Source organism: Bombina bombina, chromosome 6 (assembly GCF_027579735.1).
Source record: "Bombina bombina isolate aBomBom1 chromosome 6, aBomBom1.pri, whole genome shotgun sequence".
Lineage (NCBI taxonomy): Eukaryota > Metazoa > Chordata > Amphibia > Anura > Bombinatoridae > Bombina > Bombina bombina.
Window position 1 is genome coordinate 725,848,960 of NC_069504.1, and position 17,205 is coordinate 725,866,164.

A 17,205-nucleotide genomic window follows, 5' to 3' on the forward strand; every position below is an offset into this window, starting at 1 on the left:
ATCCCTGGGCTGTGGATATAGTATCTCAGGGTTACAAAATAGAATTCAAATCTTGCCCTTCCAGGGGCAGATTCCACCTCTCAAGATTATCTGCAGACCAAGTAAAAAGAGAGGCATTCTTGAACTGCATTCAGGACATTTTCTCCCTGGGAGTGATTGTTCCAGTTCCTCTAAGAGAACAGGGTCTAGGATTTTACTCAAATCTGTTTGTGGTTCCCAAAAAAGAGGAAACTTTTCGACCCATTTTAGATCTGAAGTGTCTCAACAAATTTCTCAGGGTACTGTCCTTCAAAATGGAAACCATTCGTTCCATTCTTCCTTTGGTCCAAGAGGGTCAGTTCATAACGACGATAGACCTGAAGGACGTGTATATTCATGTTCCCATTCTCAGGGATCATCACAAATTCCTGAGATTTGCTTTTCTAGACAAGCCCTTTCTGTTTCTGGCTCTTCTGTTCGGCCTTGCCACAGCTCCTAGAAACTTCTCAAAAGGTTCGGGGGGGGGGGGGCTTTCTTGGCAGTGGTCAGGTCTCAGGGTATTGCAGTGGCGCCCTACCTGGATGACATATTGTTTCAGACGCCATCTTTTTAACATGCAAACTTTCATACAGAGATCTTGTTGTCTTTTCTACGTTCCCACGGATGGAAAGTGAATCTGGAGAAGAGTCCCTTGTTCCAGCTACAAGAATGATTTTCTTACGGACCATCATAGATTTCCTATCTATGAAATTTTTTCTGACAGAGGTCAGAAAATCCAAGATTCTTTCCTCTTGCCTCTCTCTCTACTGTTTGGCCTTCAGTGGCTCAATGTATAGAGGTAAATTAGACTGATGGTCCCTTCCATGGAAATCATTCCCTTTGCTTGATTCCATTTGAGAGCTCTGCAATTATACATGCTTAGACAATGGAACGGAGACCATCCGGATCTATCTCAGAGGATAGAACTAGACCAGTTGACAAGAAACTCTCTCCCATGGTGGCTTTCTCAAGAGCATCTGTCTCAGGGCACATGCTTCTGGAGCCCTTTCTAGGTGATCATGACCACGGACACCAGCCTGCTAGGCTGGGGAGCAGTATGGGACTCGTTAAAGTCGCAGGGACTATGGCCTCGGGAGGAGTCTGCTCTCCCAATAGACATCTTAGAGTTGAGAGCGATTTACAATGCTCTGATGGCTTGGCCTCAATTCTCCTTAGCCCGGTTTATCAGGTTCCAATTGGACATCATCACCTCAGTGGATTACATGAACCACCAGGGAGGAACTCTGAGTTCCTTAGCCATGAAGGAGGTGGCACGGATTATTCTGTGGGCGGAAGCTTGCAATTGTCCGCCTTCCACAAGTGGACAACTGGGAGGTGGACTTCCTGAGCAGACAGACATTTCATCCGGGGAGTGGGCTCTCCATCTGGAGGTGTTCTCGAGGTTAACCCTCAAGTGGGGGGTGCCGGAGTTGGATCTGATGGCGTCTCGGCAGAACACCAAGCTTCCAAGGTACGGTTCAAGGTCAAGAGATCCGCAGGTCACTCTGATAGATGCTCTGGCGGTTCCTTGGGTTTTAGGTCTAGCATATCCGTTTCCTCAGTTTACGATCCTTCCACAAGTCATTGCTCGTATCAAACAGGAGAGAGCATCAGTAATTCTAATAGCTCCTGCATGGCCTTGCAGAATCTGGTATGCAGACCTATTGAAGATGTAATCTCTGCCACCTTGGAGGTTTCCTCTGAGGAAGGACCCTCTAATTCAGGGTTCATTCCTCCATCCAAATCTCATTCTCTGAAGCTGACTGCTTGAACACTTAGTTCTGGCTAAGCGTGGGTTTCCTGAGTCTGTTATTGAGACCATGATGCAGGCTTGTATGCCTGTTACTCGTACAATTTACCAAAAGGTATGGCGTAAATACCTATTTCGGTGTGAGTTGAAGGGCTTCTCTTGGAGCAGGGTCAGGATTCTTAGAATTTTGTCCTTTCTCCAGGAAGGTCTGGAGAAAGAGTTGTCAGTCAGTTCTCTGAAAGGTCAGATTTCTGCATTATCTATTCTTTTACATGAGCGTCTGGCGGATGTGCCAGATGTTCAATCTCTTCTCATAAGGAACGTCTGTTGCACAACTTGGATGTTGTGCGTGCTCTATAATTCTACTTACAGGCGAATAAGGATTTTCGCCAGTCTTCTGCCCTGTTTGTTTGTTTCTCGGAAAAGCATAAGGGTCAGAAGGCTACTGCTACTTCTCTTTCCCTCTGGTTGAGAAGTATAATTTGTTTTGTTTACGAGATTGCTGGTCAGCAGCCTCCTGAGCTCATTCCACTAGGGCTGTCTCCTCTTCTTGGGCTTTCAAAAATGAAGCTTCTGTGGAACAGATTTGCAGGGCTGCAACTTGGTCCTCTGCATACTTTTTCCAAATTTATAGTTTTGCCTCGGCTGAGGCCTCTTTTGAAAGAAAGGTTCTTGAAGCGGTGGTGCCTTCTGTTTAGGTCTGCCTGTCTTGTTCTCCCTCCCTATTCATTCCGTGTCCTCTAGCTTGGGTATTGGTTCCCACTAGTAATTGGAATGACGTTGTGGACTCCCCATGTCTTAGGAAAGAAAACAAAATTTATGCTTACCTGATAAATTTCTTTCCAGACATGGAGTGTCCACAACCTCACCCTTAGACAGTTATTTTTTTACTAAACCTCAGGCACCTCTACACCTTTGTGTTATTCCTTTTTCCATTTCCCTTCGGTCAAATGACTGGGGATTATGGGTAGGGGAGTGACACTTAACAGCTTTGCTGTGGTGCTCTTTGCCTCCTCCTGCTGGCCAGGAGTAATATTCCCACTAGTAATTGGAATGACGTTGTGGACTCTCCATGTCCGGAAAGAAATTTATCAGGTAAGCATTTGGTTTTTTTTTTAAACACTGTTGAGTGTTTTTGCTTTCCCAGTGTATCTAGATATTACACACAAACACACCTCCTCTGTGGTGAGCCCAAAGTCACAGGCCGGCACATGGCGGTACTTGAAGCGACAGGGCAGATCATCAACAATGTCCTCATAATCCAGCTTGTAATATTCATCCAGATACTCCTGAAACGATTTATCGGCTACAAGAGAGATATACTGTAAATTTTCTCATTATTATGCCACTATGTGGAGCTAATCCAGGACAAAATTTAATTACCTTCATAATTTTATTAAGCAAAATAAATCATTTCAATACACATTTGTTTTTCCTGTAAAACACCTTAAGAAAATTGTGTTTGTTCCATGTCTCTATAATACATAAAGGGACAGTAAACATTTAAAGGAACAGTCAACTTGATTTTTTTAATTGATAAAACCTTTACTACCCATTTTGCAGCTCTGCATAATCAACATTGTTCTATTAATATACGTTTAACCTATAAGTTTGCCTGTTTCTTAGCCCCTGCAGGCTGCCCCTTATCTCAGTGCTTTTTAAATCTTGAACAACAGTTAGACAGTGCTAGTTCATGTGTGCCATATAGATAACAACATGCTCACTCCCGTGGAGAATGCTAATGGTTATAACAAGAACCAGCACAGATTGGCTAAAATGAAAGAGCACTGAGATAAGGGGCTTAAGGTAATCATATAGGTAAAAAGTATATTAATACAGGTAAAAAAAAAAAAAAAAAACTTTACCAAACTGCTTGGGATCAGAAACGGTTTGGATTTTTAAATATTTGCATCTTTAAAATGTGAAATTGTAGAGGGCATAGAACAAGTGTAAACAACAATATCAAGTTATTTTGGCAATACTTACATGATATGAAACAGCTTATACATGTAACCTAAATGAAGTTATATATCATTTGTAATACTTTTGTATACATAGTACCCTCAGAAAGATAGTACACTGGAATCAGAAAGGTAAGATTTGTCGTTTTAAATAAATATAGACTATTATTTGCATTTTAGACCACAAAACAAAATTTTAGTTATGCAAAACTAGGGAATGGGTAAATAGATTATCTTTTTATACAATAACAATTTTCAAGTAGACTGTCCCCATTTAATATAATTTTTTTTAATTACGTGTTGCAACACAACCTTACAATATACTTTTATTACTTGGCCTGTAATTTAAATCTTAAAATAAAGAGGTTTTCAATTGACAACTGAAATTCACAAGTCTAACTCTGCCACCTATCTGTCCCTAATTGGCTCCAGCAGAGGAACTGCAAAGCATACAGTAACCATGGCTAGCCTTGTCTTACCCAGTAGCAAGTCCTGACTGACTTCTCCAAATAAGTGGTGGGTGGAGTTTGGCTATTGTAAAAACAATTACAGCAAACAAGGCATTACACGTATTGAAAATATTTTGAAACTTGCCCAACATGCCTGTTATGTAAGACTGCAGAACAATCTTGTTATTACAAAGCATTTACTGTCCCTTTAAGTATGATGCATTTTATTTAACCCTACAACAGTCTATACAGTGAATTTTAAGATAGAAACAGACCATGTACGTACAGTCATAGGATGCACTGCCTACCCTGCCATGTGGGGCCCAAAATTTAATTAAATTAATTTTAATTAAAAAAATCACCAATTTTTTTTTTTCACCCATGTAACGCTACAGAGAGGCACCATACAGGACTGCATCTCTCCATAGCGTTACATGTATAAATTTCTTAGCAGCAGGGCCACCCACTGGTTGTAAATCTTCCTTTACAACAACCTGAAGCAAAATACTGGCCAATAGGAGGCATCCCTCATGGTGCCTCCTAGTGAGAGAGCCAATCAGAGACGGTCATGTTCTCCTGGTGATTGACAGCACCAGGAGAACTGACCAGCGCTAATTGGCTCTCTGTGCATGCGCAAGGGAGCAGCATAAAAGGCGGGAAGGGAAGTGAGGAGAGACTCAGACTGTCACTGGCGCTGCCGCCTCGACCTTCTCAAAGATATTTTATCAGCGTTGCTGCCGGGTGCCCTGCCCATTCCCACAAAGCGACGGTCACGGTAAGTGAATCATCATGATGGAGCATAGGCAAAAACTACTCATCTGCTTCAGGTCCTTTTATTCAAATTCCATTGATGGATTGCGCATTAAGCGTTTTACTAATACACGCAAAATGCGCAATCAGTTGGAAATTGAACAGAGGAGCAGATGAGTAGGTTTCTTCAAGTTCCTCTGCTTCTGCTTACCTCACCCACCCCTAGCACTGCAGCAGGTTAAAAACAATTGCCGGTGTGAGACTGAGTGACTAAAGTTGGTGTAAAAAAACATGGGCTTGCTAGTTCAGAGTGTGTCAATGTGGTGTGGACTTCACTGTGTACTGTATAGGCACTTCAGAATTTGCCATCATGCCATTCCCAAATTTGTAGGTTTAGAAATCCCATGACAGGCCAAACAGATTGTTTACGGACATTCTTCAGATGGAGCTTCACAAAAGCATTGCTTCCAAGTTATGATTAATTAAACAATTTTGCAATATATTTTATTTATTTATTTTGCCCCCTTTCTAATGTAATTTAGCACTGAAAGTTGAGCAAATTCTAATTATCAGAACAAGGAATGCACCTTGCATACTCCTTAAGGCTAGCCTGCTACATATCTGTCCCTAATTGGCTTTAGTATTTAACAGTTGCAAAACTATTTATACAAACTTTATGACAGTGGCTACCCTTGTTGTCTGAGAAATAAAGCCCAGATTGGCTTCTCATTCTCCAAATAAGGCAAAGGGTGGGTGGAATATTGGAGAATAGCTGCAGTAAAAAGGATGTTAATTTGTTTTAAAATGTTGAAGGAGCATTAAACACAATATTTCTTTCATGTTTCAGATAGAACATACAATATTAAACAACTTTAGATTTTACTTCTGTTATCTAATTTTCTTTTTGTATCCTTTTAAAAGCATTACTAGGTAGGCTCATGGGTAGCAATATACTACTTAGAGCTAGCTGCTGATTAGTGGTTGCACATATATGCCTCTTGTCATCGGCTCATTTAATGTGTTCAGTTAGCACCCATTAGTGCATTGCTGCATATCATTCAACAAAAATATACCAAGAGAATGAAGCAAATTTAATAATACCAGTAAATTGGACCTGAAACCTGCCAATTTAATTGCAAATTTAAGCTGCCTCTGTCAGGTTTCATATATGTGTTTATCAGGCGTATCATAGCCAGTGCCTCACCAGCCTCTGACCTCACCGCACGTCACTGGATCAGACATTAATAAACTTGTGCTCCAACAGGCCAAAGCAAAGTTTACCAAGGTCATTAATTATACCAGGTTTTTTGTCAACTAGTGTATTTCTGAACAGCTCGTGATTTGCAAAACCTGTGCTAACAAAATGAGTGCTAAATGATTATAAAACATATTTCTTTCCAATGGCATGGAGAGTCCATGAAACCATTCTAATTACTAGTGTGAATTCAACTCCTGGTCACCAGGAGGAGGCAAAGAACACCCCAGCAAAGCTTTAAGTATCCCTCCCACTTCCCTTTGTACATCATGGAGGTGTGCAAAGATGGTGTCTGAAGAAAATTTAACCTTTAGTGTGTAGTTTCCCTGCAAGCAAGGATTGGGGCTATGCTGTGTCCATGTAATCCTCTTTAGTAAGAGTTGTGGCGGCTTTTAGCTGTTGGAAGAAAAGCAAGGACTACCCTGCCAACTTCCAACAATTTATGCTAACCCCTATATAGAAAACCAGGTTTGGTTACTCTGCTTTTCTTCTCCCTCTCTTCAGGTCCCTGTCAGAGGTCGTCTGAGTCTGTCATACCTGAGAAGCTGTTCCTGACCTGCATTCCACAGGTAAGTGCTTTTTACCTTCTAGGTTAGGATATGGCACTTTTGGGGGTTAATATTAATCTTGGTGGAAATATGGGGACTTAAAGCACAATATCTCTTCATATTGGGGATATTATATTGGGCAGCAGGTCCAAGGCACTATACTGCTTTTTTGGAAGATATAAAGTTCCCTTTAATTATTGAGGCTGGCTCGAGGGGTTAATAAGGGAAAGTAGGCTCTATGTAGGCCCTTGTGTGTGTTTTATGCACTGAGCGGTCTTATGAAAGACAGTTTATTAAAGGACTGCATGTTTAGACTCTGTATAAACGGCTTGGGATCGTCAGCGGCGCCCAATTGCGCGCTTTGTTTCTCTGTGTCCCAGTTTCTTTTCCTTGCGGCTTCACTTCAGTTAAGCAGATCCCTTTGATCTTTGGTCCGCTATCAGCTTTCTTAGCGGAGGATCGTAGGAGCGTTTCTCTTCTGCAAAGTGAAGAGCGTGCGAGCAGCCAAGCCTTTAATCTGTGAAGACAGTTTAAAAGTTACGGTGGTGAATTGATGAGCCTGTATATCTGAGCTGTTGATACACGTAGTTTTAAAAATACCGCTCTTGTCCTTGTGTCAACGGAGGGATGAGTTTCTCCAGCAGAGCTTCTTTGGTCGACCATGGCGAGACCTGTTCTGAGTGGAATCTGTCCTGTGAAACTGCTGTATGATCTTGCCCACCGTGCTGCAGCTCAATTTTAGGGTCTTGGCAATCTTCTTATAGCCTAGGTCATCTTTATGTAGAGCAACAATTCTTTTTTTCAGATCCTCAGAGTTCTTTACCATGAGGTGCTGTGTTGAACTTCCAGTGACCAGTATGAGAGAGTGTAAGAGCGATAACACCAAATTTAACACACCTGCTCCCAATTCACACCCGAGACCTTGTAACACTAATGAGTCACATGACACTGGGGAGGGAAAATGGCTAAATGGGCCCAATTTGGACATTTCCATTTAGGGGTGTACTGTACTCACTTTTGTTGGCAACAGTTTAGACTAGGGCTGCAACTAACGATTATTTTCATAATCTATTAATCGGCCGATTATTTTTTCGATTAATCGACTAATCGGATAAAAAGAAAATCAATAATAGTTTTATGTTTTAAATAAAATCCACATAATGAGTGTTATAAACTTCCGACTAAAACTTTACATTAACACAACTGTTTCTTCAATTTTTAAGCAGCAGAGCACAGTTTTATAAATAAACAAAACAAAACCACAAACTGTTTGAAAAGAGGTAGAACTAGAAAGAGTTAGACTATCACTGTTAATAACATTCTGTTCACTCTTTCAGAAACTTTGCATTGAAATGCAAAAATCAACATGTCCACATGCTTCTGGCTAAATCTGGTTCTCTGTTTGCAGCTATATTTCCTGCAGCAGAGAAAAAGCTGTTGAGGTGTATAAGTAGGGTTTTGCCAATTTCACCAAAGTGGGATATTTATCTTTGTTAGCTCTTCACCAAAGTGTTTTCTACCTTGGCAAGGGGCCTCTCAATAAAGTAACCCTTGACTTCATTCTAACATAAAAATATCTTGAATATCTATATGCAATGGTAAATAGCCAGCTATAAGGTTAGGGGAAATATCTAGTCCACTCTAAAAATAACGGATATATACTTATAAAGGTTAATTCTGGTACATATCACAATTTAAAAAAACAATAAAAAACAAAATCAAAAGTGCTAAGGACTATATATCAATGACAGGACAAAGCCTTACACATTTATTTATACAGTACATATAATCAGCAATAGCAAGCAGTACGCTAATAATTGTGCAAACAGATAATAGGGCACATCAATTTAAATAACTCCCATCAATCTAGGGGCAAGGTGTAATCAACAAGCTTGGCACTATATCATGAAAAGCATAGTTCCAAATCACCTGATTTAATATAAACAATCCAAATGATGACTATTATATCTGGGTTGCACATAAGCCAGGGGTAGTTGTAAACTTATACTGTCCTGAAAAAGTGAAAAGTAGACGTCCTTAAGGCTAAGGACATAACCATAAAACACAATACCATGTGCAGGAGCTTATTAGAGTGAAGCAGCTGGTGTTGTGCACAGACCAACTAATTGCAAACCAACTAATCGATTCATCGATTATGAGATTCGTTGACAACTATTTTCATAATCGATTATGACGATTAGTTATTGCAGCTCTAGTTTAGACATTAATGGCTGTGTTGAGTTATTTTAGAGGGGACAGCATATTTATGTTAGTTAAAGTGCAGAAATCAGTTAATGTGCACATTACCTAGCTAATCTGCAGATTAACTAGGGTGATCAGTTAAAGTTCAGAAAAATTGATTCATTTATCACATTACCTAGGTAATCTGCACATTACCTACTAGGCACTAGTTAAAGTGCAAAAAAAAAGCACTTTTTTGTTCCGATTTCGGCCGAGGGCAGATACGCTCCAGAGTGCTCTGTTCTAATCAGAGCCTCGGGCGCCGCAACTGCCTCTGGGAACCTTACCATGGGTCCCAGTCCGCACGTCTTGAAATTCTCTGTCTGGGAAATTATCTATCTATCGAATCTATAATAAATAGATAGATTTGATAGATAATTTCCCAGACTGAGAATTACAAGACGTGCGGGCTGAGACCCATGGTAAGGTTCCCAGAGGCAGTTGCGGCGCCCGAGGCTCTGATTAGAACAGAGCACTCCGGACGTGCGGGCTGAGACCCATGGTAAGGTTCCCAGAGGCAGTTGCGGCCCCCGAGGCTCTGATTAGAACAGAGCACTCCGGAGCGTATCTGCCCTCGGCCGAAATCGGAACATTCTGTTCTTTCTTTATTTCGTTAAACTCAACTATTATTTAACATCATGTTCTTTATTCATTTCGTTAAACTCAACTATTATTTAACATCATGTTCTTTATTTATTTTGTTAAACTCAACTATAACAATTAATGAAATTAAAAAGGACACTGAACCCAAAAAAATTATTTTGTGATTCAGATAGAGCATGCAATTTTAAGCAACTTTCTAATTTACTCCTATTATCAATTTTTCTTCATTCTCTTGCTATCTTTATATAAAAAAAGACATCTAAGCTTTTTTTCTTGGTTCAGAACTATGGACAGCAGTTTTTGATTGGTGGATGAATTTATCCACCAATCAGCAAGGACAACCTAGGTTGTTCACCAAAAATGGGCCGGTATCTAAACTTACATTCTTGCATTTCAAATAAAGATACCAAGAGAATAAAGAACATTTGATAATAGGAGTAAATTAGAAAGTTGCTTAAAATGTCATGCTCTATCTGAATCACAAAAGAAAAAAATTGGGTTCAGTGTCCTTTTTAATTTCATTAATTGTTATAGTTGAGTTTAACGAAATAAATAAAGAACATGATGTTAAATAATAGTTGAGTTTAACGAAATAAAGTTATTATTTAACATCATGTTCTTTATTTCGTTAAACTCAACTATAACAATTAAAAAAATATAATACAAACAATCAAACGGTTTAAAATATTAGATCTAGTAAATTAATTTGCAGTCACAAATTGTTTTATTGCAGTTTTTAGATTTGATATAGGAAATGAATTTGCAATTGCTTACTTATTTGTGCAGTCTAAAAATTGGTGACACTTTGAATTACATAGATTCGATAGATAATTTCCCAGACAGAGAATTTCAAGACGTGCGGGCTGCGACCCATGGTAAGGTTCCCAGAGCCAGTTGTGGTACCCGAGGCTCTGATTAGAACAGAGCACTCTGGAGCGTATCTGCCCTCTGCCGAAATTGGAACATTCTTCAGCTTCTTTTTCAATAAACAATTTACATGAGAGAAACAAACTTTTCCAACTTTAACTACACAGAAGCAGTTAAAGGGACAGTATACTGTAAAATAGTTTTTCCCTTAAAGGGACAGTTTACTCAAAAAATGTCTCCCCTTTAATTTGTTCCCAATGATCCACTTTACCTGCTGGAGTGTATTAAATTGTTTACAAGTAGCTCCTTTACCCTTATATTGGCATTTGAAATGGTTGATTTAGCATGTGGTATCCCCACCTATTCTGAAAGGTTGTGGCCGCGCGTACCAGCTATAGATAAGCTTTGTAAACACAGCCAGCAGAAGAAATTACACTCCCAGTGTGATAAAGCAGAGATAAGGTAATAAAATGTTGATTTTCCATTGTTCTCTCAAGGTACTAGTGATTGTTTTAAGGACAGATATAAGATAAAGAAGCAGGTATATGTGCACAATGTGATACAGTAATGAGATCTGATTATACCTACAAGCTCAACCCATTGTATTAGGTTGTGGCTTCAAAACACAAAATCAGAGCTTTAATATACACAAATAAGCCTTAAAAAGCTAATTTTCATACATTTTTTACTCTGCAGTTGGTAAAAAAACCAATTGTAAACACATTAAAGGGACAGTCAACACCAGAATTTTTGTTATTTAAAAAGATAGATAATCCCTTTATTACCCATCCCCCAGTTTTTTGCAAAACCAACACTGTTATATTAATACACTTTTTACTTCTGTGACTAACTTGTATCTAAGCAACTTCTGACCGCCCCTAATCACATGACTTTTAGTTATTATCTATTGACTTGCATTTTAGCCAATAAGTGCAGTGTCTGCCACTAGCCACGGGCGTGATCACAATGCTATCTATATGGCCTACATGACCTTGCTCTCCCCTGCTGTGAAAAGTAAATAAAATAGAGGCGGCCTTCAAGGGCTTAGAAATTATCATATGTGCCTCCCTAGGTTTAGCTTTCAACTAGAATACCAAGAGAACAAAGCAAAATTGTTGATAAAAGTAAATTGGAAAGTTGTTTAAAATTACATGCCCTATTTGAAAAATGAAAGGTTTTTTTGGACTTGACTGTCCCTTTAAGGGAAAAACTATTTTACAGTATACTGTCCCTTTAATGTGTTTACAATTGCTTGTTTTACCAACTGCAGAGTAAAAATGTATGAAAATTAGCTTTTGAAGGTTTATTTGTGTATATTAAAGCTCTTAGTTTGTGTTTTGAAGCCACAACCTAATCAAATGGGTTGAGCTTGTAGATATAATCAAATCTCTTTACTGTATCACATTGTGTAAATATACCTGCTTCTTTATCTTATATCTGTCCATAAAACAATCACCAGTACTTGGAGAGAACAATCGAAAATCAACATTTTATTACCTTATCTCTGCTATATCTCACTGGGAGTGTAATTTCTTCTGCTGGCTGTGTTTACACAGCTTAGCTATAGCTTGGACCTGCGGCCACAAACTTTCAGAATAGGTGGGGATACCGCTGGCTAAATCAACTATTTAAAATGCCAATATAAGGGTAAAGGAGCTACCTGTAAGCAATTTAATGCACTCCAGCAGGTAAAGTGGATCACTGGGAACAAATTAAAGGGGAGAACATTTTTGAGTAAACTGTCCCTTTAATATGCACATTACCTAGGTAAAGTGCAGATTCTGCACTTTAACTGAGGAAATCAGTTAATCTGCAGATTAGCTAGGTAATGTGCAAATTAACTGATTCTGCACTTTAACTGTAACTTATACACTGTTATACAGGCTGTACATTCACTACTTTACATTGTAGCAAAGTGTCATTTCTTCAGTGTTGTCACATGAAAAGATATAATAAACTATTTACAAAAATGTGAGGGGTGTACTCACTTTTGTGGGATACTGTGTGTGTGTGTGTGTATATATATATATATATATAATATAATATATTTTGATAAAACTAATTATAGCAACTGTGTGCATTTAAACAAACTGACCCAATGTTTATTATCAAATCCTAAAAATATATGCGAGTGTAAACAGAATTGATACAATTCTATTATTAGTACCTCCAAAATGTGATAAGAGCAGTGTGTGCCAATTAAATAATAGGGATTGGTAAATTAAAAATAAAAAAACTTAAAACTTAATGGCTAAGTGTAATATAGATTTTCCCATAAAGAAAGATAATGGGTAAAACCTAATAAGGTATACAAGTGTAAGAATGTGTGAATGGAAGGATTAGAATCTGATATTCATAAAACACAATATTGATAGTGGCAATAGAAATGTGAGTGCTGAGGTGTGTTGAACTGTAAGGAATAATTTTGTGTTATTGATATAACAAACAAGAATGTAATGTGCTCTTATTAATAGTGAATAATGCTGAACAACGCAAATGTTCTGATGACAAATATTAACAATAAATAGTGTTGTAGTGATAAGTGTATGTATGAGGCCATATAAGTATATCAGTGAAAGAACCTAATGTAAGTGATAGGACGTTGTAAAAACATACACCATCATATGAAATGATGTAAGCAGTCTAATTCACACATTGGAATGTTAAACATAAATGTATTTGGAGCAACCCCCCTCAGGCATGCAACTGTTACTACAAAAACACATTGTCAATGACAACCGCCATGTATAATTAAATGAACACCGCCATATCAAGATTCTCATTGAGGCCATCAGGTTGTAGTGTTTTTAGTTTAGTAATCCAATAGGATTCTCTCCTTTTAAGGGTCAAATGTATTACTGAGTGATCTAGGGATTAACTCAATGGGCATAATACTCAGTTGTTTTTTTTTTACCTTTATGAAAATGTGCACAGTGTCTTGATACACTATGGGATTTGGAATTTTTCTTGATTTTAAATGCATGTTTACCCCATCTTTTTTTCACCTTATGGCAGGTGCGCCCAATATACTGGACCCCACATACATTTCAGGAGATATATGACAAATGAAGATTTGCAGGTCATGAAGCCTTTGATGTTAAAAGTTTCCTAAGTAGTGCGAGATGTAAAAGTTGATACTCTGTGTGTGATAAAGTTACACATGCGACAACGTTTTCTGCAGCTGTTAAATACCCTTTTCTTAGGAAGGCTGTCTCCTAGTGGTTTCATGTACGGTATAAACGGCCCCTTTGTATATGTCTCTTACTATTTTACTAGGTGCCAAGGTGGTTTTGAGAGTGGGGGCTCTTCTATAAACAACTTTAGGTTTGGGACCGAGTATTTTTTTCAAAACAGGATCATTGGTCTATATAGGCCAATGTTTGCAAAGAATTTTATTAATAACATGATGATTAGAATTATATCTAGTGATAGTGGTGGATTTGAATCTTTGACTTTTTTTTGTGACTTATTTTTTCTAATAAAGCATTGGCTTCTATCTTCCTCTCTGACCCTATTGAGTTCTCCATTAATTAGATGTTCTGGATAACCCTTCTCCAGGAATCGGTCCCCAACTACCCTAGCCTGCTCATCGTAGTTGTCCAGTGTGGAGCAGTTCCTCCTAATCCATATGGAATTGTCCATATGGGACATTGTTTTTCCAGCATTGATAGTGATTGCTGTCAAGGTGGAGGAAACTGTTGCAATTGACAGTTTTGAAAAATGTTTTAGATGAAACCAATCCACCACTGGACCTCCCCAAATTCAGATCCAAAAATTCTATACTGTCTTTTCGGATATTATGTGTAAAGGAAATTCCAAATGTATTAAGATGATTAACAAAATCTAAAATGTGCTAATTGGACCCCCTAAAAATTATAGGAGATCGTCAATATAAACAGCCATAGAACACCAGGTTCTGTGTGAATGGAGAATCATAAATATAATGTTGTCCGAATTGACCCATGAGCAAATTCGCAAAGCTTGGAGTGAACCTGGTGCCCATGTGGCAGTTCCTTTAGTCTGTAAATAAAATCTACTTTGGTATAAGAAATAGTTGTGTTGCAAAATTAAAAGTGATCAATTCAATAATAAAGTCTGCCTGTGTTTTTTGCATATAAAAATCCTGCTCTAAATAAGAGCGTACGGCCCTTATCCCTATATCATGTTTGATATTGGAATAAAGGGCCGCACCAACAATCGTCATCTAGTGACAATTCGTTAAGTTTGAGTAATAAATCAGTGGAATCTTTAATAGATGTTTTTTACAGAAATTTGTAATATCCCTTCCCTCTTATAGGTAAGTGAAAAGGGAGTCAGTGAGGCTCCCAATTCCTGCAATGATCTATGGACCTTGAGGTTTCACTGGATCCTAATGGATCTTGGGGAGGTGATAGTAAAAGGCAGTGCTAGGGTACTTGGGGAAACAAAAGTCCTTTCATTCTTAGTTATAATGCCCTGATCCAGCCCCAATTGCAAAATGTGTTGTAACTTTTTCTGAAATTTCAAAGTAGGATCACCACATATTATTTGATAATATTCTTTATCGTTCAAAATTCTATTAGCTTTCCCCAGGGCTAAGATGATTTTTATATTGTAATTTGTTTTAGATTTTTTGATAGTTTCTCCAAATCTTCCAAAATCAAATTGAAAAAAAATATCAATATGATTCTTGTTAGTCTTGAAAGGAACAAAAGAAGATTTTAATTTGAGATTGGTGTGAATGTATTCATCAAATAAATCTTCAATTAAGGTATGGGGTTCATATACAAAACATCCCTCACTAACATCTGTGTCCATTACATCAGTGGTAATTGGTCTAAGACGTTATCGACGATGACTAATACAAGTTGTTTTAGATTTACAAGCAGGTGATATATATTTTTTCAATAATAATATATACGTTTTAACATGTTTCAACACAGTTAACCCCAGGAATTATCAATTAGGGAAACTCAATCTTTAACTAGTTTATTATGATTTGATACCAACAAGTGACTGCTTTATTTAATATTGTTATTATGATCACAGGTAATATGTTTTGAATGTTTGTTTATATCTACTCACCTAAGGATAGAAGCACTGCCAGTATAGATGTAGATGGGTCGATTAACATTTTTTATTGTCAGTAATATTTTTTTATATCTCTATATGTATAGATGATGTTGTTTACCTTTTGTTACCATGGTAGCCAAGCATAATAAGGCTACAATATACAGATGGAACTCATTATCTATTAACCAATCAGAAGGTTGGTTACCTTTTAAATAGCAAGTGTATTTTTTAATGTTTTGTATAATAGCCTGAGGAAACAGCCCTATAGAGGCTGAGAAACGTGTTGCTTTTAAATAAAGAATTGTTTTTATTATATAAACTTGCTGCTTTTTGTATTCTATTACCCAATACTTTGAACTTGACTGCCACACAGGTTACACTCCAATTCCCAGTCTGCTGGGTGGCTGAGAAGTCCCAGCCTACCTGTATTGCACCAGGAGGTGCTGTTCATCTTGTGTGACCTTATTTAACCACTCTGCTTTACCATACTGTACTGGGCCATGGTAGTTCGCTTTATATTCCTATACAGGCACCAGCTGGGATTCCCCTGGAAACTTCCTAATCTGGACAACAGTTTGTTTCCATCCAGTGAGTTAGACTACTTTGAAGTTCCAGCCTGTCTCAGTAACACCATTGGGTGCATCACGCTTGTGAGTAGTCATTTGTCATACCTTTATTATTACTTGATTTGGTGGTACTAGGCCATTTTGGCGCCTCTGTTTCCTTCCCTTTTCAAATATCTCTAGGTTCCGTCCTTCAAAATGGAGACTATCCATTCTATTCTCACTTGAGTTCAGGAGGATCAGTAAATGACTACTATCGACTTGAAGGAAGCGTATCTTCATGTTCCTATCCACAAGGATCATTTCCAATTCCTGCGGTTTGCCTTTCTGGACAAACAAATCCAATTTGTAGCCCTGCCTTTCGGCCTAGCCTCTGCCCCACAAATCTTTACAAAGGTTCTAGGGGCTCTTCTGGCAGTGGCCGGATTTCAAGGAATTGTGGTGGCATCATACCTGGACGATATCTTGGTACAGGCGCCAGCTTTTCATTTAGCAACATCCCATACGGATTCTCCGTTGTTGATTCTCCGCTCTCACAGGTGGAAGGTGAATCTGGAAGAGTTCCTTGGTGCCAAATACCAGGGTATGTTTTTTGGGGACGATCACAGACTCAATCTCCATGAGGATTTTCTTAACGGAAGTCAGAAAATCCAAACTTCTTTCTGTCTATCTTTCTCTTCAGTCCTCTGTCCGTCCATCGGTGGTGTAGTGTAGGGAAGTAATTGGTCTAATGGTGGCTTCCATTGACATTATTCCTTTTGCTCGATTCCATCTGCAACCTCTACAGTTATGCATGCTCAGGCAATGAAATTAAACGGTGACCACTCAGACCTCTCTCAGAGGATAGTCCTAGACAACCTGACAAGAGACTCTCTGTCCTGGTGGCTCTCTCAGGACCATCTGTCCCAAAGCACATGAATCCTGAGACCATCTTGGGAGATTGTGACTATGGATGCCAGCCTTTCCAGCTGGGGAACACTTTGGGGTTCCTTAAGAGCTATGGGAATTTGGACTCCCAATAAATATCCTAGAGTTGAGAGAAATCTTCAATGCACTGATAGCATGGCCTCAACTGAATTTGGTCTGGTTTATCAGATTTCAATCGGACATCACTTTGGTGGCGTATATCACCCATCAGGGAGGAACAC

General features: G+C 38.5%; 1 protein-coding gene across 1 annotated transcript in view; it reads right to left on the bottom strand.

Annotated features, from left to right (window-relative positions):
• Positions 1-17,205, bottom strand: part of KRI1 (KRI1 homolog) — a 93,699-nt gene that overhangs the window by 27,884 nt on the left and 48,610 nt on the right. The window contains exon 16 of the mRNA XM_053717926.1: positions 2,944-3,074. Coding sequence (XP_053573901.1) covers positions 2,944-3,074 — 131 coding nt within the window. The remainder of the gene's footprint in view (positions 1-2,943; positions 3,075-17,205) is intronic.